Below are 22,248 nucleotides of genomic sequence, written 5' to 3'. Positions count from 1 at the left end.
ACTGTGCACCAACCGCCCAAGTGACGATGGAAATCGAAATTGAAATATCTCCAATCCCAACACGGCCCCCTGAGTGTCTTGAGTCGTAAACGGTGTTCGATGGATTCCGCCCCACAAGAGCAAGCACCACCTCACCTAAGAATACGATTTACCTTCGTCAGCACTTCTCGCTGGAAGTGTTGCTAATAAAGAACACTTCAAGCATGGAAAAGGGCGCAAAGAAACCACACCAGACACTCTCTGGCAGCGGCGCTGAAGTACGATAAAGTTTATCCCTTTCAAGAAGCCCTTCTTGTGTAGCCTCGCAAACACACTCACCAACACACAAACACACAGAAAATATACATACGTCAAGGACTCACTAGGCACTAGGTTTTGAAGGTGTCGTAACCAAGCACTTGTGCCATTGCAGCAGTCCGACTCCGACGTTTGGGAGTCAGTACCAACACAAACATATTGACAGTGATGCATATTTAATCAATAGGGAAAACCCTATGTCTGCCTACTCTGAAATTCCCTTTAGGGGTTCTCTAGCTGCAACTGGACCGTCCTGCAACAGAACAGAACCACCCCAGAAGTGGTACTCATTTGGCAAGCTGCTGGAGTAGGGAAAGAGATACAGAATAAACAGCAGAAGCAGCAAAACTGACCTGACGGATGGAAGGCAAAGTGCTTCGAGAGCCCGTCTGTCTGTCTGTCCGAGCCTGCCAGCAAATCTAACTGGCAACTTAATGAGAATGATCAACATGCTATGTAAGCATATCCTGGAGCGTTGCGTAGATGAGGTTCTTCTTCCAAAACTGGCCAACGCAGGGCTGTGTGTACACTTGCCGGTGTAATGGACAAGTAATGGACGTTTGAGCAGCTGTGTACGTTTGCCATTAGCTGGAAGATAAGAGTAATGTTTGAAGAATGAAATTATTGAAATAACAAGGTTAATTATACAAAATAAGAAACAACTCACATGGCACTCTGTTTTCACTTCTCCTTTATATTAATTAACCATTTTCGCATGGCCTCCTGCGCTCAATTGTGTTGCCATAACGATCACTACTCGTTAACGGTACCCATCAGGCACACCCTGGTGTGATGGGAATCAATAGAGCTAACGATAGGAAGCTCAAACGAACTCGACACCTTTTATGAAGACCCTTACCATTACGAGAGAGGAAGTAGAGAAAGTTGTTCATAATAATGGCAACCTCTCCGTCGCAACCGCTGCTCTGGTGAAAGCGAAACATGAAACGTTCCGTCGTCGCTAGGCTTTTCTAATTGGATTTTCTCACCACTTTATAGTAGTAGATTGTGCAAACAGTGTGCAGAGTGCACAGAAAACAAAGCTGAAGAAAGAAAAAAAAACACAACGTCTCACCATCCGCAGTGTGATCTTTTGGGTTCTGATACTCTCCGGCCGGGGGGAGCATTTCCTTCTCCATTAATCACGTTTAATTAAACAGCTCAACGTCTCATAGCACTCTTTGGTACAATTTCTCTTTACTTAAGCACAGTTGCCCTGTATGTGTGTGTGCGTGTACTTTGTGTGAGATTAAGCAGCGCCACCTGTTTAAGAACAAAATTTGTCGCTCTCTCGTCGCGAAAAGTAGGCAACGCCACCACTGAACGGTCGCTAGTCACAACCAGGCGTCTCCATCAGCGCGCGCGTCACAAGAACGTCACAGCGGTGCAAAGCGGCGGTACACACATTTTCGGAAGCGTCCAGCGTATAATCCGGTAAGGGAAGGCAATTAAAATTTCTTAAATTACTTTCGCTTCTCATCCCCATCATCATCATCATCATCGTCGTTCATCGTAAGATGCTTGTTTGGGGATTTTTTTTCCTTCTCTCTGGGCTCCAACACCACTTGGTGTGCCGTTTTCCCTTGCTCCCTAACTAATTGTACTAATCTTTGCTCATTTGTTTTCCGGCTTCCGGCTCGTCCGGCGGGGCAAATTGTTTACTAATGACTCTGCTTATGCCTGTACGGCGATGTGCTTCCCGGGTCGTTCGTTGCTTTATGGGTAGGGATTGTCCCGTTTGTTTGCTGTTTTTGTTTCTTTTTTTTTGCTCCCCATGCGCCTTCATTATTTATGTCGTGTGACCCCTTAGATGGCAAGCATAATTTCCTATGTATACGAGGATGGTAAAGGAATTCTCTGTCCTGTAGGATGGCCTTTTTTGCTTTGTGTTTGTGCTATTTGCTCTATCGGAAGGTCCATTAATTGTAGGTGTAGCGCCAAATTTGGCCATTTTGTAGATGCAGTTCTAGCAGGAATTTGGAGAAAAGACACGATCTGAGTCATAAAATTTGCATTCATTAAGTGTTGTTTCATTCTTTTCTTTGCGTAATGACATGAAAAAAGCACAAACAGGGTCAGGCGGTGGTCGTTTACATGTTGAGGAATTGGCATTTTTTGCTCATGAATAAATAATAACGTTCATTTGAAAACACCACAAAATGAGAAATATCATGGAGCATTTTAAATATTAATACCAGGAACCATTATCGGATTCTTGGTGTGTTTGGCTATTTAATTGCTTCCAGGTTCCTGGGAGGCAGAAATCAAATAGAGTGAAATGTTTCTTTTCCTTTTAAGCACAACAATTCAAACGTTTCTTAGTATTTTTATTGTTGATTTTTTCCACTTATAGCTTGTGGTTGCTGCTCCTTATCAACAGAGCTCATCGTTGGTCAATTCAACAAAGCGCATTAAAATTCATCGCATCACTCGTGGTCGGAAATGTTCAAATTACGACAAACAAGTTTAAATTCGCAGACAGTGCTTCCGCGACCGGCCGCTTTTTTATTCCCGAGAAGAAGAAAAAAAACCATTTTCAAGGAAAACCCTTATGTGCCTTGAATGAAATGCTTCTCACGTTTTTGCCTTTCTTCCAACCGGACGTACGAATCAATCGAACGAGAGCTGTTGGGTAGTAGCATTCTATTGACTGGTTGCTTTCGTGAGGGAAAATTGATTCGTCCAAATAAGCTAGCACATTGGTTGGAAAATAACAATGTGTGGGTTTGCTATTGAAGTTCAACAACGAATAAACTCCCAAAGAATGTAGATTCTGTTTGAGAACGTATGAAGAGGTCGAACCGTAGTATTGAATTTTATTGACAAGTTAATTATTCTCAAAAACTCTTCAAAACAATCTCTTATGCACTCGATGGAACTAACTCATGCATTCCAAGAACTTTGACAAATGTTCGTCCTTTGCGTCGACACAGCTAACCCACATTGCCTCCAAAAGCTCATGATTGCATTGAATCATGTTGCTGACATTTCTAAGTAAGTTTCCAGCAAATTCAAACGGTTGAGTTTTCGCTCCTTCCCCTTCCAATTTGCAAAACCCACCTCGACCCTCGAGCAGCTTGGTTTGCAATCCGAAAGCACCCTAGGGCGATGTTGCCCTGCACAATGTATGCTACTGCTGGTGCTGCAAATCGAATATAGGTTGCAGAAGACCAAGCAATTCACCCTTTCAATGTTTACACGTGCGGCCCAACAGAAAGCCTTTTTCCCCCACCGCAGCGATACGGAAGGGTTTGGAGCCATTTTGCTAGCTCTTGAGTTTCCTTTCCAGAGGAAAAAGCAGCAGCCGAAACAGCAAACCAAACACACACGCTGCTGGTGCTCGGTGCAGCATTCGCACGGTTCGTTTACTACACTGTGGTGCGCGCACCATACCTTCGCGCAAAGCATTTGTTTGCGTACTTCACAATAAAAAGCTACATGCCGCTGCTGCTGCTGCTGCTACTGCTGCGTACAGTATTCCCGTTTGGTGAACACGTGTATGGTTTCCCGCTGCTTGCACATGACATTTACTGCCGCTGTTGCACAAAACACACAAACAGCCACAAGCTCCCTTCTACAAAAGCGATCAGCAGGAAAAAGAGGAGCATACAAAAAAAAACCCCGAACAGAACAAACCGACCGGGAAGTTTTTTGTACAAGTCCTAGTTCAACAAGAAATTCACTTCCGATTGCATTCGCAGACAAAATCAACATGCATTGTAAGGTTCTTCAACACACGATGCACACCAACTCTAGTGTAGAGGAGCTTCCCGGTAGAACCCGGTAGAAAGTAACAAAAGCCTAACGCAACACAAAAAACTGGGAGGAATTTGAAGTTGTTCGTACGCTTTTGGGGCGGTTTTGGGTTTGGCGAAAGAAACGTGTACTTTTCCCTTACTCAACAGCGTATCAGGAATGTTCTATTGAAGTGTAAACGTGCGAACAAAACAAGCATTCGCTTCATCCCTGCTGGTTCACGATTGAGCTACATAAATTTACTCGAAATAGTTAATACTGACCTTTGACCTTCTTTACAACCCTTGCTTCAAGCACATAGGAATCTCCTCTTAAAATCATCAACATTGGATCAAAATCAGTTAAAAACGTTTATTTGTGAGTTGTCGATCGCACTCGTTGGCTTGGTATGTAAAAGCGGATACAATCCTTCGTTAATGCTACGTCCTTACGCCCTAAACCGAACACCCCCAGCACCTACAGCCGGTACTTGGCCGCACGCAGGATCGGGAACTTATCGCCCGAGCACGTGCCACGGAAATCGTCCAGCCCCAGATCATTGATCGAGATACCGCCCAGCCCCTTCGCCTTCACGTACGCCGCCTTATTGCCTGCGCTTTCCGGATCCTCGTACGACAACCATATGCCATGCTCATCATTCTCATCCGGAATGCGGAACGCGTACGGCCCAAAGCGCTTCGTAGGATCGTTGATCTTGCGCAACGGATACTCCGCTCCCTTCAGATTAGCATTGCCCGGGTTTGGCAGCTTAGCGCACACCTCGCCGAAGCTGTAGAACCCGGGAACGTTGGTGTACGGACCGGCCGGCGAAGGACCATCGGCCGGAATTGGGGGAACGCCCGTAATGCCGGAATCGCCCACCAACCGCCAGCCCCGACCGTACGTCGCAATGCCCACTACGATCTTGTCCAGCGGAGTGCCCTGCGAGTGCCACGCCTTCACCTTATCGTCCACATTGTTGCCCACGACACGCTCCGCCGGTTCGTAGATCGGGGCGGTGTAATCGCCCTCCTTCGGGTTACGCTCCGGTGTCTGCTGATCGTACGCGGCCACATTCACGTAATCGATGTTATCCTTCAGCAGGGGAATGTCCAGGAAGATGGTCTGATTGACGTGCGGCAGCTGCGTGTACCCCAGCTGGAACTTATCGTGCACGAACGCATTCTTCAGATCGCGCACCAGTGCCGTAAACTCTTCCCGATGTTCGTCAGCCTTCGGATCGAGCACGCTGTCACCGGTGAACAGCTTCTTGAATCCGTGCCACACTTTACCGGTCCAGCCGCGAATGCGTTTCGGTTTCGTCTGCGGGAACTGCCAGGCCAGATCGAGCCCATCGAACTCGTACGTCTTCAGCAGCGAGTACGCACTGTTCACGAACGCCGTACGCGAGCCGCCCGATTCTAGCAGCGTTAGATACTTCTCGAACGGTTTCTCCTCGCCCAGATCACGGTAGTTGCCGACGCTCAGGAACACCTTCAGCCCAGGGTAACGTCTTTTCAGTGTGGTCACTGCTCGGAAATGGCTCTTGCCCGAGTCCAGATCGAGATCTTCGTTGAGCGAACGCAGCCGGTACGTTTCAGCGTTCACGCCCGCATAGCCGTACATCAGATGGGTACAGAAGGGTAGCGCTAGCTCAATATCGGACACGGTCACTTTACCGAGACCTACAAAAAGGAAGAAAGAAGATGAGAATAAGCAGATGCAGACTTTGAGCTCAGGGTCAGGCAAAAGGAGGCGGCGATCGGAACGCGGGATAAGCGCTGAGACGCGATCAAGTGATTAATTTACATGCCAATCAACTGCACTTGCGTACGTTTCTACAGAGCACGAACCGTCATCGGCTTAATCATGCTACAACCACAATTCTGCTGGGCCAGTACAGTGTGCCTGATAAAGCTCTCTACCCTTGTGTGCGCTTATCACCTTGACTTGAACGCACACAAATGCAGCCTAAGTGAGTTTAATTAATCACACAGCGGGGCACTGCGATTGTGTCTGTCACCAAAACCGTTCTTACCTTCCCTCAACGCGTTGCTACCATCGTAGTAACAAAGCACCTTCGGTCCCGTTGTTGCGTTCTGTCCTTGCACGGACGACACTTCCAGCATGCCCAGCACCAGGGCCAGGACGCCTAACCTCCACACCGACCACATCTTTATCGACGACCACAGGGACAACAGAACAACGAACGATCGCACCTTCTTTCTAGCAGCTTCCACGACGACTCGCACCAAACTGATACGAACGCCCGGGCACAGATCAGCTCTTATAACGGCTCGACCATGGGTGTTCGGGTGCGATTCGAACCGGCGGAGCCCTTTCTCTCGATGAGTGAATCGCACACAGCCTCTCATCGGGCAAGCGCTCGAGAGTTCCAGATCGAGCAGATGGGAAGCATCTTTTTGTTGCTGCTTCTTCTTGCTATCAGCTCAATACTTGTCTACAGGACCGGTTTCTCCTGTGCGTTTGTTGTGCATCAAAACTGGATTTGTCAAAAGTCGTCTGTTTTCGGATGCCTTCCTTCCAGCCTAATCCCCAAATGACCCCGGCCTAAAACTAGACTCCGACCTTAGGATGATTTATAGTGTTTTAGTCCGACAAGATCTCGCATCTCGCTTGATAGATTGGTCGCAGGCCTCTTCACTCTTTTTCTTCTTCTAGCCCCGGCAATAAACATGATTGTTCGTTTATTTCGGTACACCAGCTCACGGGGCTAGGCTAGGATCGCGGACGAAATGTTGTTTTTGTTGATGCTGTGTCACTTGCCCTGTTAGCCGAGTCTGCTCGATCCATGATAGTGCCGGTTGTTTACGTCGGAATACAATTCCCTCCTACTCCACAACAAAGTGATTCAATTGGTTATGGGTTTTTTGTTGTGGTTGTTTTGCTGAGGGGTTGATGAAGAGTAGTTTCTTAGAATTGAACAGCTGATGAATACAATAGATTCAGCAAATCTGTGAGCCTAGTGATGATGCTGATCCTTCTTAACTAGCTCATATATTGATACGATCAGCTTTCTTATGGGATAATAATCTTCTTTCCTCCAACAACATTTTAAAAAACACATCCAAGTCATTCCATTCTATGTCATTTTTTATTCAAAATAAATCATTATCCTCTAAATAAGGTGTAAAACAATAAACTCCCATGCACTCGCTCTGTCTACAGCCGATACTTGGCGGCACGCAGGATCGGGAACTTCTCGCCGGCGCAGCTGCCACGGAAGTCGTCGTACGACAGATCGTTGATCGCAATACCGCCCAAATTCTTTGCCTTCACGTAGCCCGCCTTGTTGCCGGCCGTATCCGGATCCTCGTAGCTCACCCACACACCGTGCTCTCCGTTACTGTCCGGCAGACGGAACGCGTACGATCCGAAGCGCTTCGTCGGGTCGCCAACCTTGCGCAGCGGAGCGTCGGCACCCTTCAGGGCGGTGTTGCTCGGGTTCGGCAGCATAGCGCACACTTCGGCCCAGCTGTAGAAGCCCTCGGTTTGCGTTTGCGGACCCGGGTTGGAAGGACCATCCGCTGGCAGAGGTGGGACACCGGTAATGCCCGAATCGCCGTTCATCTTCCAGCCACGTCCGAACGTGGGGATCGACACGATCAGCTTCGATGCAGGAGCGTTGTTCGTAAGCCTGTGCATATTACAAAGGAAAGAGATTTGTTCTTAATCGATATTCATACAACTTCCAAGCGTTCTTTCGATCACGTACCATAGACGAACCTGTCCATCTACATTGTTACCAGGGACACGATCGCTCAGCTCGTACAGTGGAGCAGCATGATCCGCTTCCTTCTTGTTGCGCGTCGCCGTCTGCTGATCGTACGCGGCAATGTTCACAAAGTCCAGATAGTTAATGATGGCCGGAATGTCCATAAACACCGACGAGTTCACATGGGGCAGCACGGTAATACCCAGCTGGTATCCATCCGAGCGGAACGCATTCTTCAACTCACGCAGCAGTGCCGTAAACTCCTCCCGATGCTCCTCAGCCTTCTCATCCAGCACACTGTCGCCGCTGAACACTTTCTTGAATCCGTGCCATACACCACCCAGCGTCGAGCGGACTTTCTTCGGCTTGTTCATCGGGAACTGCCATTCCAAATCGACACCATCGAATCCGTACGTCTTCAGCAGCGAGTACACGGAGTTGATGAAGGTGATGCGGGCAGCGCCAGACTCCAGCAGCGTGAGGTACTTGATCGAGGGCTCGGAGAACTTGTAGCCTCCGAGACCGAGCAGCACCTTCAGCGAAGGATACTTGCTCTTCAGCTGCGTCACCGTGCGGTAGTTGCCCTTGCCCGTGTCCAAATCCAGGTTCGGTTGACGGCTAACCGCTTTGTTGGTTTCGACATCGATGCCGGCATAACCGTAGACGAGATGCGTACAGAAGGGCAGGGCGGCATCAATGTCAGCGAGCGATACTTTTCCCAAACCTGTAAAGAAACGTACCACAGACAAACAAACAAACGAAAAAAAATGGTCAGCCTATACTGCAATCAAATCTTTTGCAACACAAATTGTCGAATGTCCTTATCGGGAGGGGAGGGGCTACACTTGCGTGATCTCGGTGACCGGTTCAAACTAATCCACACACCCGGTAAAGGTTATCGGCGCTGTGTACACTCCCGTCCCAAAAGAGTGATAATCAATCGCCGGGGAAAGTGAACCGCCGTGCTTGTTGCATGCAGTCGCTTTTTTGCGCCCATTTTGAAATCCCTCGCCCCCATTGCCACACGCTCGCAACCGATAACGAACGAAACAAATAGACCGATCGGGGCAGGGAAAAGATCCCTTCCATTTCGTACACTTTCTTACCTCCAATCGCTTGTACAAAAGGCAACACACAAATAATGACCAAATGAATTTCAGTGCTGTTTACGTAATCGCCGGTGATTTCTACCGGCTTGCCGGTGTGTGCTGGTGTGTACACAAAATGACCGAACAAAGACGGTGGTGTCAGAACATTCTAGCTGCCCGCTTCCGTCAAGCTCCGTTGGCCTCGCAGTAGACTCGCACTACTTCGTAGGTGATAATTGTCGGCTGGCTTGCGGCCAAACAATCATCATAAACCTGTGCCATGGTACACAGGCGTGACGCGATTGTCGTTTAAGTATTCAAATTTCGAGCGTATTACATTTCAACCTATAACCGTACTAGATGCAATTACACCCCGTCTGGCAAATTGGATGATCGCTCCAACAATACATATGCATAAAACTAATTGGCTTATAAGTGCCATAAAATTGTACTTGATATTACAGCACAACAATAATTTTATACATGATCTTCTGCAAGATGAAGATCATTCTCGACAACAACTTATTAGCATTTTAAGTAGTTTCTTCTTCTTACTTCCGACTCACTCCAGTAATCGACTTCAATATCTTCAATTGTGAATTAAAAATCTTAAATGCATCTTCACCGTTTTGAGAAGCTAGTCTTGATCGCGTCTTATCTTGATCGTACCCAAACGGCCTCCAAACCGGCTAATCACCTAATCCAATCACAAACTGTATAACAATAACGATTCCACCTTTACCAACGCTTGCTGCGTCTGCGTGTGTGTGTGTGTGAGTCACCGGTAGAAACAATTGAAAATGAATAAATGACCAAAACGGTGAGAAGCACAACAACGCCACATTACCAATTCGAGGCTCGTCCCTGCAGTTCTCGCACTCGGTGGCCATAAATCGGTCTAGGTCGACAGCACACGCATGACATCACCTTTTTTCTCTCTCGCACACACGCACACATCGTTCCAATCATACCGGCAACCTGGGTGTTATTGCGACCGTGACTTACCTTCGATCAGGAAGTTGGCCGCATCATAGTAGCACAGAACCTTGCTCGGTTGCTGCGATTGCACGTACTGGCTGGTGGCTACCAGCAGCAGCAGAGCGCCGGCAAACTGCTTGCACCACATGATATGAAGCTTCCGGACAATGAGTCCTTCAGGAGTAGTTTCCGCAAAGAAACACAGACAAACACAGACAAACACACGAGCGTCTAGGGAAGATTCCTGTTACACAATCACCTGCACCGATCAGACCTGTAGAGTCTAAATGGCCGAGTTGCGACGGTTGAAGTTCGGTTTTATAAGCCGGCCCGGTTCGAGTTGAGGTTTGGCGCACTCACGCTCTCACCCGTTTGCCCTTTCCCGGCACACCACAGAACACGGAGTTCGATCTCGCGAGAGAGACCCCGCGAGGAGGAGCTCAGCTCGCCAGCACAACTGTCAACTGTGTGAAGCTGTGGTGGAAGATGATGATCGTTGAAAGCTTCGAAAGCTTCAGCTTGGTGGCGTTTGAAATAAGCTTCAAGTAAGCGACTTGGTAGGTGAAAACGAAGTTTCATTTTTGAGTATCTGTGTTTTTTCTCAATTATGAGCAAACATTTATTATTATCAAAAACTTCATGCTGTACGCATAGTTTAACCAAAGGTTTAATATCCAGCAAAACAAACCACCACAAGTTTATTAATAACTTACGGATTATAGCGTCTCGTCACTATGGTAACTATGGTAAAAACTTTCCTTCTCTTCTCAGTGTCCTCGCCGACCGGACCCGGTAGTGTGTCCGGTGTTGTAAATTTATTTACCATCCAAGTCATCCAGCATAGCTTGACAAGCAGAACGTAAAGCAAGTGTAAACAACACTCCCCCACTCACGACCGGTTCAGCCTTTGTCCCTCCACCATGTAACATGCTTAATAGAAATGAAATGAGGTTGTAAGCAACATTTCACCAACCAACAACAAGACGACAAGTTTCCCCGTTTTTCTGCTTTCTCTGCCGCATGTCGTTAAGATTGCACCGGACCAGATAAACCATGCCACGGAAAAGGGATCTGTTTAGGACACTGCTGTTGTGTGTGCCACGTCTGCTACCACGAGGACACGTCTGATCAACGATAGCATTCTTCGCCGTGTGTGCGTGGTTGTGTTGGGCGTTCATGCACCAACGACAATGCATTTGCCGTTGTTTGCCTAACCGACTGTGACTCTGACTCTGTTGCCGGGCTGACGCCGTTGACGCTGAGCTTACTGCAGTGTGGAGCGAGCAAACAAATAAACCTATGTTCAGGACATGGAGAAAAACCGTGTACTGGAAAAACAGGGCCCAGCTGGTTTACATGCACATGCAAGCACGTCAAGCACACTCCCCGGTGAAGTGCAGCAACTGCAGGGTCCTTCTATGGGCTATGTTTACACACTCGGAACAGACACGATTATGCTGGTTGGTACGCTGGCACGCTGGTACAGTGCGGTGGGTGAATCAGTGTATTTTTCTCCAGCCAGTGTTGGACGGCAGGAAATTGAATTCCCGCCTTCTGTCTGTCGATTCTGTGAAGTAGACGTATATTTCCACTTTCCAACTCTTTTGCAACATTTGCATGGCGAATAATAAACGCTTGCCAAATGGTCAATTGTTATTGTAAAAGGGGGGAGTTTGGTTTTGTCGTGGGGGGTTTTTTATTATCAATTCTTCCATAGAAAATCAAATAAATTATGGCTCTTTACACTTGGTCGTCCTATCAGCATGATTCATGTCGTCCTTTGTCAGTTGTGAGGAAATGAGTATAAATTTTCAAACAAAAATGCGCTGCCTCTCCTTAACTACCTTAACTTCTTCTCGTTTTCTGTCTGAATTAAATCAAATACTTCTGCCTCGTGTTTTTTCTCGAACGAATTTCTCTGCCCTTCAATTCACACAATTATATCACATTCGTCATCTCCTCTAGTCTCCACTTAAAAGGTCCTTCCGTTAGCACAAAACAGCTTCCTCCCTTGTGTCCGCTTTCCTTGCTGGAATTATACATCTCTCTTGCTCTCTCTCTCTCTCTTTCACTCTACATCTCGGCCTACTAAATGGACGGTGGGTTGCAGCACACAGGGAACAGGGTGGGCAGGGGAACAGGGCGACCCACTCTACGAGCGCTTGTTGATCTTTTCGAACTTGCTCTTGTAGATACCTTCCGGGTCGTACTTGTCGAGCAGTTTCTTCCATTCCTGTGGCTTACGCTCCTCGAGATGGGCGATTACCTTGCGGGAGCTGGTGCGCTGCTTCTCGCTACACTTTTCGCAGTTGGTCTTCAGCGCATCGGGCAGTGTTTCTGTGGGCAGAGTGGAGAGACATTAGCATTCACATTTGATTGTCGGAATTAGCTCTTCATTCCACCGAGTGCGTTACGGAGGGCTGAAGGGGACTTAAGCTAAGGGACAAAGCACTTGAAAAGCTCCGGCTCTATGAATGGTTAACAAGGTGAATTAACTCGGTAACTGGTACTAAGCACTGAATAGTTGATTAAGTTTCATGCTCATCAAAAAAGTATAAAATTCGTTTTTATCAATTTGTCCAATACAACAAAATGCTACCGTTCGATCTGTTTTAAAATTAAATTCAATCTAAAATCCCCCCCAATCCAATCCGCCAGCCCCGATACTTACTCTTCAGCTCACGACCCTCCTGGGTGCACGGTCCCTTGTCGAGCAGGCACTTGAGGTAGTTGTTGAGAATTCGATCGTTCGACAGTACGCGGTCCACATCGATGTTGTCGAACTTGTCGGTGTACTTCTGGGCGCTGGCCAACACGACCACCATCGCGAAAATGGCAACCATTGTCAGGTGCTTCATTGTGCCGCTGTTTGGTTGATTGTTGCTTTCAAGAACTTACGGTACGCTGCTGGGTAAAGAAGCAAATGAAAAGCAAATTGTTAGAACTTGTATCGTTTAACGGTAGTTGAGAACTGGTGAAATCAATTTGCTGGGAATAGATGGATGGAATTAAAACGACACTTCAATGTCATTGTCCTTGACTGTGGTTGACTGATCGATGGACAGTTACAGTCATGAAAGCTGTAAAAAGTGTCCTTTAATATGACCCTGAGTTATTCAATCAATTTCTTAACTTTAATTGCCAATATTTCCTGACGATCAAATATTTCAAACGGTCCTCATAAAATGTATCGATCGACTAGCACAACAACAACAACAACAGTCCCAGTACAACAACTCTCCCACCATCCGTATCGTGCTAACGGCAGCGATTACAACGCAATGCGATCAAATTCCTCCACCATAAAAAAAAGAAACATTATCGCTCATCATCATTCCAATCACGGGTACTGAGCGTACGATAGGCCTTCCCTTCCCCAAGTGGCAATGCACACACGCTTCAGTGAGTCGCGCTGGCAAGACGTCTCTAACAATACGCGAAGTGAAGCGAAACATCGAAGGATACGATTCGCAAAGACCAATTATTCTGACACAACTTGAAAACAACGGCCTTTGTGTAGCGATATTGTCGGCGAAACTTGTCGTTAGTAGAATGGTAACGGTCCTGGCTCGTTTCAAGCATCGTTTAATCATCTTCAAGTTTTGGGGGGGAAAAGACGCCATTCTCATTTTTGTTTATTCTCCATCAAAACCAAAGCGCTGAAACGACATTATTATTGCCATGCCCTTTCGTCGTGCCTCCCACGGCACACGGTACGAAGACAGACAGAAGGACAGAATAATTCACCCGATTAGATTAGAACGATCGCGCGCGCCAAAGGATCCGGGCAGGATTCAGGGCACCGTTTTTCCATTCTCGAGCTCTGATTCAATTTAATCTGTTACAGATGCTACTGGTGCTACTATTATAATGCCCCCAAACCCCCCCCTCCCCCAAGAACCGTTATTGCATTAGCATGCCCGAAGCCCGCAGCCCGAAGCAAGACCGTGGAGCAGGCATTGCCGCCACGCGAAAGCATTCTACGACGCGCGTGGTACGCTTTTTCGCACAAAATCAAATTATCGTCCCGTTTCTTCAAACCGTGTGCAGCCCGACCGTGATGCGGGATTTTGCAAAAACGGAAAGCGATTTTCCTCTCGACTGGTAGCGGTAATTAATGTAAATCCGACAAATTACCCAAATTTACATCGACTTCTTCTGGCGGCGGTGCCACCGGGGCTGGAGGATGCTTTCGTCGCCTGAATGGTGACAAACGTTTCATCAGGCCACAGACATGATAAATCGAGAGAGCTTACTGGTGCGCAAATTTGATCCTGATGTTTATAACTTATGTTGGGAGATTATTTTTTAAAAAGCGATTAACATTCAAATCAACACATGGTAGCTCGTCTTAAAACCAAGCCGCAAGTAAATTCAATTTAATGGTATAAACCCACGCTCGTCTACATTGATTCTTCACCCGCACGTGGGAAAGGATACATGTTTTTTTCTCTGATTCCTTGGAACCCAATTTTCCAACTGAATAAAGTCTAATCGATTGTGGAATGGAAGCAAATAGGCGAACCGTGTCACTGTTGCCAATTATAGGGCAATTTCCACGTTTAACTCGCTCACAATTCGTTCAAACTGATTCCAAGAAAGCGAAACACCATTTTTAAGAGTGGTTTGAAGCGGATGAGAGTCTCTTTGATCGTATGATCTCTTCGTAGTACGATTTTTAAACACATTCATGTGAAAAAGTGTGAAGCTTATTAGCAAAACCTTTACCCCAATAAGTCTGGCATACAAAATCTCTACCCGCTCTCCACTCAGCTCAGCAAACCTCATTTGTGTTTGATGATTCGCATGCTAATTGCAGTTCACATTACTCGCCACCGCGCACCGCACACGTGCAATGACCACTTCAAGGGCTGCCTCTTACTGCACACCCAGGTAAGAGCGCACACTACGGCGAAACTCATCGGCGCCGCGGTGAAGGTAAGCTGTAATAATCTTGCGAATAAAAGTGCTTTGGTGAACGAAGCCCTCTCAAGTGTGCCTCTGAACAGTCGTGAGCAAACAACAGCATCGTGTCAATAATTTCGAATGATTAATACACGCGTGCCTACGTCAAAGGCTAAAAAAAAAGCTCAAAGTAAAGGTTCGTTGCGTATGAGCTTTGCGTCATGGTGGTAAAACAAAGTTATCATAGCAACCGCTAAAAAGATGCAACCCGAACCATAAACCATCTCTCTCGCTAAAACAATGCCCACGACGGTGCATTGGACAATGGACAGTAACACTATAAAACACTGTCCAGTGTTGAAAGCTGAACGCGCCTCTCTACAAAGACACCGCTGCTGCCTATGAGTTGTGTTACTTCAGACGGCTTGTTCGCTCGGGACGGGACGTGTGCCGAAAACAAACAAAACCAACAAAAAAAAAACGCGCCAACCCACATAACACCCGCCAAAGTCAACTGACCATGACACGAACTTGGCCAACATAGGCGTCTCACTTTCGGAGCTACCTGGTAAATCCCCGGCGGCACAATTATCACCCGTCGGCAATGGGGACAGTCAGTCAGTCAGTCAGCTCAAGGGAGAGTGGAAAAGTGTGATAATAATTAAAGATCCCTACTGCCGTGACCGTCCGTTGTGTGTATGTTACGAAAACTAATTTCTTGTTCACCTTCCTCCATCACGTCACCTGCAATATTAATTCCAAACGGTGAGCGACGAGACGAGGGTGAACCTTTTAAAATAAGTAACATTGCAAACACACGCACACACACACATTTTAATTAGACTTAGAGCGTACACCATGACGGCCGTCTCTACACGAGCATTATGTATATCTCACTGTCTATTAAACATCATAGCCGGCGGCAAAGTACACTGATCGCCATAGCAACCAATATAAAAGCAAGATAAAGCACCGGGCAGCGACGACCGCGACAGATCGACACATCGTGGCTGCGCTACATTTCGTGCCTCACTTTTGCAACATGTGTTCGACCACCGAGTCCCAAACCTCGTCGTCAACCTCGTTTCCTTATGGTGTCCAATTTGGAAGTTTGGTACGCCGGCTCCTCTAGCCGCAGTGCTGGTAGTGGTGGTGGATACCGCAGAACCAGCAAATTACATAAGCACAGGCCGGACAGCAACGGAGGCGCTAGCACAGTGGACTACTTTGGCGCACCCAGCCGATCACACCGATCGCTCGATCTCGTTGCGGGTGCCGCGTGGTAAAGGTGAACGGGCGCACCAAAACCGCAATCAACCACAAGTCCGGCGCGCAAGTGCGTTTCACTTCATTTCAATGCGCCCAAACACCGGATGGGCCAATACGCGTACGCGTACCAATGCACGCACTATGGATTATGAAATTCTCGGTTTTAAACGCATCATTATGTCACCAGGCTGTCCAGGCTGGGCTTGGTGCGTACTCCTCGCTACCAATAGAAACGGACTTTCCATCGATTGGCCCCAGAATTGAACTCCACACGCACGAGGAAAGTGCACCGTGCACCATTTCACGTAATGTGTAATGCTTTCGCTGTCTCTCTTTCTCTCTCTGTTGCTCTCACCTGTCTAGATTCACTTCTCACGGTGACGGTGTGCGCGAGTACGTTTTCACTTTCGTTGGCGCTGAAACAAGACACGAAAAGGCTCCGTGCGCAACTCTCTATCGGTCACTACTAAACGCTACCGCCGGACCGTGCCTTTGTTTTTATACGTTCCACCACCACTGCCGGCAACAACGCCAGCTTTCTGCCTCCCCCCTCTCCCTCTCTCTCTTTCTCTCTACGCCTTTGAGCGGGTTCGTACCCGAGCAGTGCGCACCATAAACATTACCCGTCTGCCCCCGTCTGCCGTATGTTGGGCACGTTTCGTTTAAGGGTAGTGTAGTTCGTACAAAGTAGGGGGCCCCTGTTGTCCCTAAACATGGGTAGAGCAATAGCTAATGTCACGCCGAGACCTCCGTACGCGAGCGTTCCTTTTTGGACGTTACCTAGGGAGTAAGAAGAGTTTAAGGTTGGATCGCATTTAACGGTAACTGCGTAGAACCAAACAGCCAGCAACAAAACGAAACAAAAACCCCACGGGTGCACACATCGTTGTTACATGCTGTTCAGAAGCAGGAAACGCTTCTTTTTTTCGTTTTTACCCAATCCCAAAACTGCTCGAATTATGATGGATGTTGCCTAAATGATGGATAGTGCACGATCGATAGTCGTACGATATCCGTTGGCCCGCGTATGCATGTGTCACTAACTGGTTCTTGCTGTGGCCACCGTCATTGCAGCACGGCCCAGCTGCAAACTGGTTCACTCTCTGCAGCTGACGAAACATAACCTCCCCCCCTTTTCTCGCTCGCCCCTTGATGGTTCCCTAGCATTCATGGGGAGATGCAATGCAGCGTTGCAGCATAAAAACCCCCCGAGAGTTCGTTCACTTCACCACCACTGACTGGTTGGGATTGGGGTGGGATTTTCCCTCAGAATTTCCGTCTATCACGACCGGTGTATGTTTGATGTTGCTTGCAAACACAAAAGCTCCAAACCGGGATGGTTCAAACGAAATCAATCGCGTTGGAGGAATTGTGATGGATTGTTCTCTGGTTTTGAATGGGCACCGTGGCTCCATCATATTGAAACCCCTTTACATCCGCTTAGTTGTACCGTTGGAAAATTGATGTGATTCCAGGAAGAGGCCTCACATCCTCTAATTAATTAATTAATTTCATATCTACGAACTGGTTTAATGGCTTGAAACACACATCCAAATCCGCGGTGCCCATTAGACGCTGATAGCGATCGTCGTTTGCTGAGACACACACACACTCAGTGCAATATCAATGCTATTCATTATAATGATGACTTTACAACGAAAAAGCCAAAGGTCTCCCCCTAACGGGAAAGGATATTCCACGCGCCGCACGCTCTAGTTCGTAGTTCGTAGCGCGAAAACGAAACCCTTCCCTGTGTGCGCGCGTGGCCTCACATTCCATGTCATCATCAAGCGCTACACAAACGGTAAATCTCCGCGTGTGTGTTTGGCGGCTTTATGGGCATACGGTTACGCTTCTACGCACCTGCCGCCCAGGAAGCCAGGGTCGCGAAGGTCACACCCACATGGAGCTGTGCGCTGCCGTGATGCGAAAATAGTGTGCACATCTCGATCACAAAAAAATCTAAACAGCGCAAGCCACCGGCGTTGGGACAGACAGCATGAGACAGCAGACAAGCTCACTCAACTATAAAAGGCCTAACACCGGCTTGTGTGTTTGTAGGAGGGGGGCCGCGCATAATCAATTGAGTGGAAAGCATCAATTGGGGCCGTACGGCGGTGTAGCAATTCTATGCCGATATGGAACCCCAGGCGATGAGTCAATGGGTGAGTGTGTTTTTGTTTGGGCATGAGAACTTACCGATGACTAAGGCGATTTAGTTTATTCTTCCATTATTCTAGATTGTATTGCCATTATTGCGCTTCAATTATTGAATTTCCTGATTTTCGTGACAGCGTTCACCCAACGATTAAATCAAACGCTCTCGAAAACGTCCATCCAATTCCATCCAGTAGCCGGTTGCTTTGATTGGCGCCATGACGACAGCATCCCACACGCGAGCCGCGAGACTGACATTCGGCGTGAACCTTTTAGTGGAAAATAAATCACCTTTGGGTGCCGCAGGGCAGATGCAACCGAAATCTGATTGTCTCCGTAGCTGTCGGAAGTCTGTTGCCTTGTCTGCCGCCCTTCATTTTGTCTTCCCTTCCACGTGGTCCGCGTGTAAAAACAAAACCCAAGACGGAGGCGTGCAAGCCAAATCCACATGCCTTATCGTTGCTTTGAACTGACAGGCGCTTTGACACTTGGAATATGGGAAGCTTTTTTGTTTCGTTTGCTTTTCCTCATCTCCATCGAACTTAAAGGGAGGAAAAATGTCTCTCCCTCTCTGTCTCACACACACACACTGTCTGTCTGTGTGTGTTGAAGTACTTAATGTTATCATCATGTGTCATCATGTTTGGTAGTTTCCCGTAATGCAACTTCCCTCAGTGTGGTAAGGGCCTGGTGAGGTTGAGTAACTTTTGCAATTCTTCGACAACGACTGTCTGCTGGTGTTTTTTACCATTTTCTTTCTTCCTCTTTTTTGTCTCTGTGTGTGTGTTTGTGTAGAAAATAAACTGCCTCCAGATTGTTTTTATGTGTCGTCCAAATGGTGGATAAATATTGTACCACACCCCACGGGGTTGCGCGGCACGCGTACGTGCGTGTATCGCTTGCAGTATCACTGGTTGTTTTTGCTTTGTTTTTGTTTGCTTCGCTCCCGCGGAGAATGGTGTGTCTTTTTTGATGAAGGTTGTCGACGGCGGGGGGCGCCGTGTGTGTGTGTTTGGCCCGGAAAAACCCAAATCGGCTCATGACTGTGTAGCGACTTCTCGACTTTTCCTAGCACGGCATGGTTTGCGTGAAAGACTGGAGCTCGTAGGGGGGAGTTGTAGATGATATCGTGAGGTGAGAAAACTGAGGGGAGGAGGAGCTGTGGGAAGCAAACAAATCGTTTCGATTTAAGTTTTGTGTAATGTTGGAAATCCCAGCAATAAACAAACGATATGCTTAATGTGAGTAGAAATACAGCAGAACGAAAAGGTTTATGGATCAATCAAGATGATTTTGATGCTATTAATTTTATACTCACTAATTCTGACCAGTCACACCAGGCCAATCAGTTTGATACCAGGGAAATTGCATACATTTACGCAACTAACAAACCTCACCATGGAAAACCCCGAACGGAAATACAACTGCTCAGTACAATTCTATTAGCTTTGCTCATCAACGCTCTGCGGCAATTGAGCACTCACTGCTTTTCCCATTTTTCCCATACACTTTCCACGTGCCATCGTCCCACATTAGTGCCACAAAAGCGGGCTCATAGGTGAAGGGAATACACACACACGCGCGCTACAACAATTGTACTATTTTGTTAACGATAATTATGCGGTCTCGGGTTCATCAGACATGGGGCCGGCACATGCACTACAACACATGCTAATATGCCTCATAGGGCTTGGGGGGGGGGATCGTTCATTAGTGGCCAGGACGGGCTGATTGACTCAACGCCGGACGCCTGGGAGCCTCAATACCCAACATGAGCCTGGTCGAACAATCAGTTTGATTTGAGCGTTTGATTTTATTGTTCACTTTGTACGTACAATCGATTATTCATGCTGGTAAGCGTAAAGCGTCTATTGATGTTGGTGGAAAAATGTATAAAATTTGCAAACCAGTACGACAAATTTATTCCGTCTACTGATGCATTCAATAAGTATGGTGATGTCGTGCAATCTCCATATTCTACCAGAACGAACGGCATGGAAAATGTCTGGCTCTGGATTAAGGATTCTTTCTTTCGCTCAACCTCCCCCCCCCCCCCCCCCCCTGTTCAAATCCTGTTTTCGAAAGACACATTTCTTTTCTCTCCCAAAATCCGCAATCTGCAACATGGTCTGATAAATATTTCATTCGCCTGGCTCAAACACGTGACGCATAAGCTTTTGCTGCCAGCATGCCGAAACCCCTTGCGAATCGAAGCGTCCGAAAGCCCGGCAGCCGAGAGACGGACTCGTAATCAGATGGATTTTCACCATCCTTCTTTGCACACATGGCCACACATGGCACACTCATCCCAATGCCGGGGGAAATTCTCTGGAGTTTGGATTTCTTTTCATGCATCATTCCAGAGCGAACACGAATGCAGCCCAACCCAAAGCTGACGGGAATTTCAATATGTGTATGCTTCTTTCCGTCTTCGTGTCGTTGCATTGCCATTGGTGATAGTGGATAGTTTGCGAGACTCTTCCGACAGCCCAAGCTCTCGGTAGTAGCTGTATGTAAATCCCACCTGATGGATGGAATCTGCAATACGAACGTCAGTGAAAATGAAAAACCTGTCCACACCAAGTGTCCTTTCTCACACGCTCCATAATAAATATTCACCATACAAGACACACACCCGAACGCCACCTGCCGACTCCGTTGCATGGGACCGTGTTTTTTTTAAAGCTCCCTTCTTCTGCATACTACCCTCACAGCCGAAGCTTCGAACACCTCTGTGCCAAACTTTTCCAACAGCTCTCTCACTTTATCTCTCGTCTGTTCCACGCCACCAACGACAAAAAAGCGATCCCCAGTGCCGTCTAATTTCATCTTTCACGGCCAACTAACTCAGAACCTGCATCAACGAAATTACGTTTTGGAAACTTTTTCCTCCACGCCCCATGCGCTCTTTCCTCGCTCCTCTGCTGCGAGGTTCTTCGGTAAGTGGATTGTCCGTCAAAATGCGTCGTTGGACACTGAACTGCTGCTGCAAGCGTTGCCATTTTTCCATCTTTACTGCTGGTGAGCGATTTTGGCATCATTTACAACCATTTACATTCAACCTTCTTCGCAAGGAAAGTTTCGCTCAAACTGCTGGGTGCTTTTGCTTCCCTTCTATTGGCACGATTGGCACCGTTGTTTCATTTGCGTAATGGAATCGCGTAACTTTGTCTTGGGTCTTAAATTACCTTCGCGCAGAGTGGATGGATTGGAGTTGCAACTGCGAGGATTGTTTATCGAGTTACTTTGGAAAGTGTTTTAAATCTCTTAGCAAATTATTACCCCTTCATTCTTGGGCGATCGATCGTTGTTTGGTCGCCAGCGCCATCTATACCTCGGTACTTCAAGCTAGAACAAAACGCCTGCGGTTAGGCAATTTGCAGTACATAGCATTAGTTTTGAAAGTGGCGGTTATTTCAGCATGTGGGCTTGAATCAATGTTACTTTTCTAGAAATAAGACAATTTCAACAAAGCTAAATGCATCTACATTCTTCTCCTTGTTTGATAGATAAGATCAAATTCAATCTACCTGATAATATATTCTTCCAGCCACATTTACCTCATCACATAAGCCTCACACTACCTCGCATTGCCAAGAAAAAGCTACCTGGTTGATTCCGCCACCTGGTGCGCTACCGTAGACGTCCGTCAGATTGCGATCTTCCGCATCCGCTGCCGGTAATGGCACGAACACTTCAGAGCTTTATTTGATTGCTCACACAGTGCCCCTGTGTCTTGCCTTCCTCCCTTGCCACGCTATCAAACTATCACCATCGACGAAGCGCAACAGGGGCGGGGGCCCGAATGACTTTTAGAGTTATGAGCTCTCCACCGTAACTCCAGTCCACCACCACCAGCCGCTGCGTTCGCAAATGTGCCACGCGGGAGAAGAATGAAATATTTCCATCCATATTTTCCTCCAACGCACGCGAGTGGAGCAGATGAAATATTCAACCGAACGTTAAAACGCGCCACCATAAAGCACCCGGCACGGCAAAATGGAATGTGGAACTGGATAAGACGGAATAAGCCGTGGTGAAAAATCCGAATCTCCGCTCACTATGATTTGATTGCTCTCACGC

General features: G+C 47.3%; 2 protein-coding genes and 1 long non-coding RNA gene across 5 annotated transcripts; 1 reads left to right on the top strand and 2 right to left on the bottom strand.

Annotated features, from left to right (window-relative positions):
- The first annotated feature begins 1,609 nt into the window (after positions 1–1,609).
- LOC120900011 lies at positions 1,610–3,089 on the top strand. The gene is made up of 2 exons (XR_005739132.1): positions 1,610–1,731; positions 2,651–3,089. It is a non-coding gene; the product is annotated as an uncharacterized LOC120900011 (long non-coding RNA).
- Positions 3,090–4,379: 1,290 nt separating this feature from the next.
- On the bottom strand, positions 4,380–6,306 carry LOC120900009 (chitinase-like protein Idgf4). Its single transcript, XM_040306475.1, has 2 exons — positions 6,071–6,306; positions 4,380–5,717 (listed from the first exon to the last, which is right to left on the bottom strand). Exons 1-2 carry the CDS (start codon positions 6,204–6,206, stop codon positions 4,510–4,512), a joined length of 1,344 nt encoding a protein of 447 aa, XP_040162409.1. The 5' UTR covers positions 6,207–6,306; the 3' UTR covers positions 4,380–4,509.
- Positions 6,307–7,125: 819 nt separating this feature from the next.
- LOC120900010 (chitinase-like protein Idgf4) lies at positions 7,126–16,494 on the bottom strand. Of its 3 annotated transcripts, none has more exons than XM_040306476.1 (3): positions 9,862–10,137; positions 7,769–8,492; positions 7,126–7,690 (listed from the first exon to the last, which is right to left on the bottom strand). In XM_040306476.1, the coding sequence occupies exons 1-3, from the start codon at positions 9,980–9,982 to the stop codon at positions 7,216–7,218; spliced, it is 1,320 nt and encodes a 439-aa protein (XP_040162410.1). In that variant the 5' UTR covers positions 9,983–10,137; the 3' UTR covers positions 7,126–7,215. The 3 variants fall into 3 exon arrangements, with proteins under 3 accessions (XP_040162410.1, XP_040162411.1, XP_040162412.1); XM_040306477.1 differs by lacking the exons at positions 7,126–7,690; positions 7,769–8,492; positions 9,862–10,137 and adding exons at positions 11,485–12,171; positions 12,506–12,738; positions 16,364–16,494; XM_040306478.1 differs by lacking the exons at positions 7,126–7,690; positions 7,769–8,492; positions 9,862–10,137 and adding exons at positions 11,485–12,171; positions 12,506–12,741; positions 16,364–16,493.
- Between the last annotated feature and the right edge of the window lie 5,754 nt (positions 16,495–22,248).

This window comes from Anopheles arabiensis, chromosome 3 (genome assembly GCF_016920715.1).
Source record: "Anopheles arabiensis isolate DONGOLA chromosome 3, AaraD3, whole genome shotgun sequence".
Classification (NCBI taxonomy): Eukaryota; Metazoa; Arthropoda; class Insecta; order Diptera; family Culicidae; genus Anopheles; species Anopheles arabiensis.
This window is presented reverse-complemented; position numbering and strand designations above follow the sequence as displayed.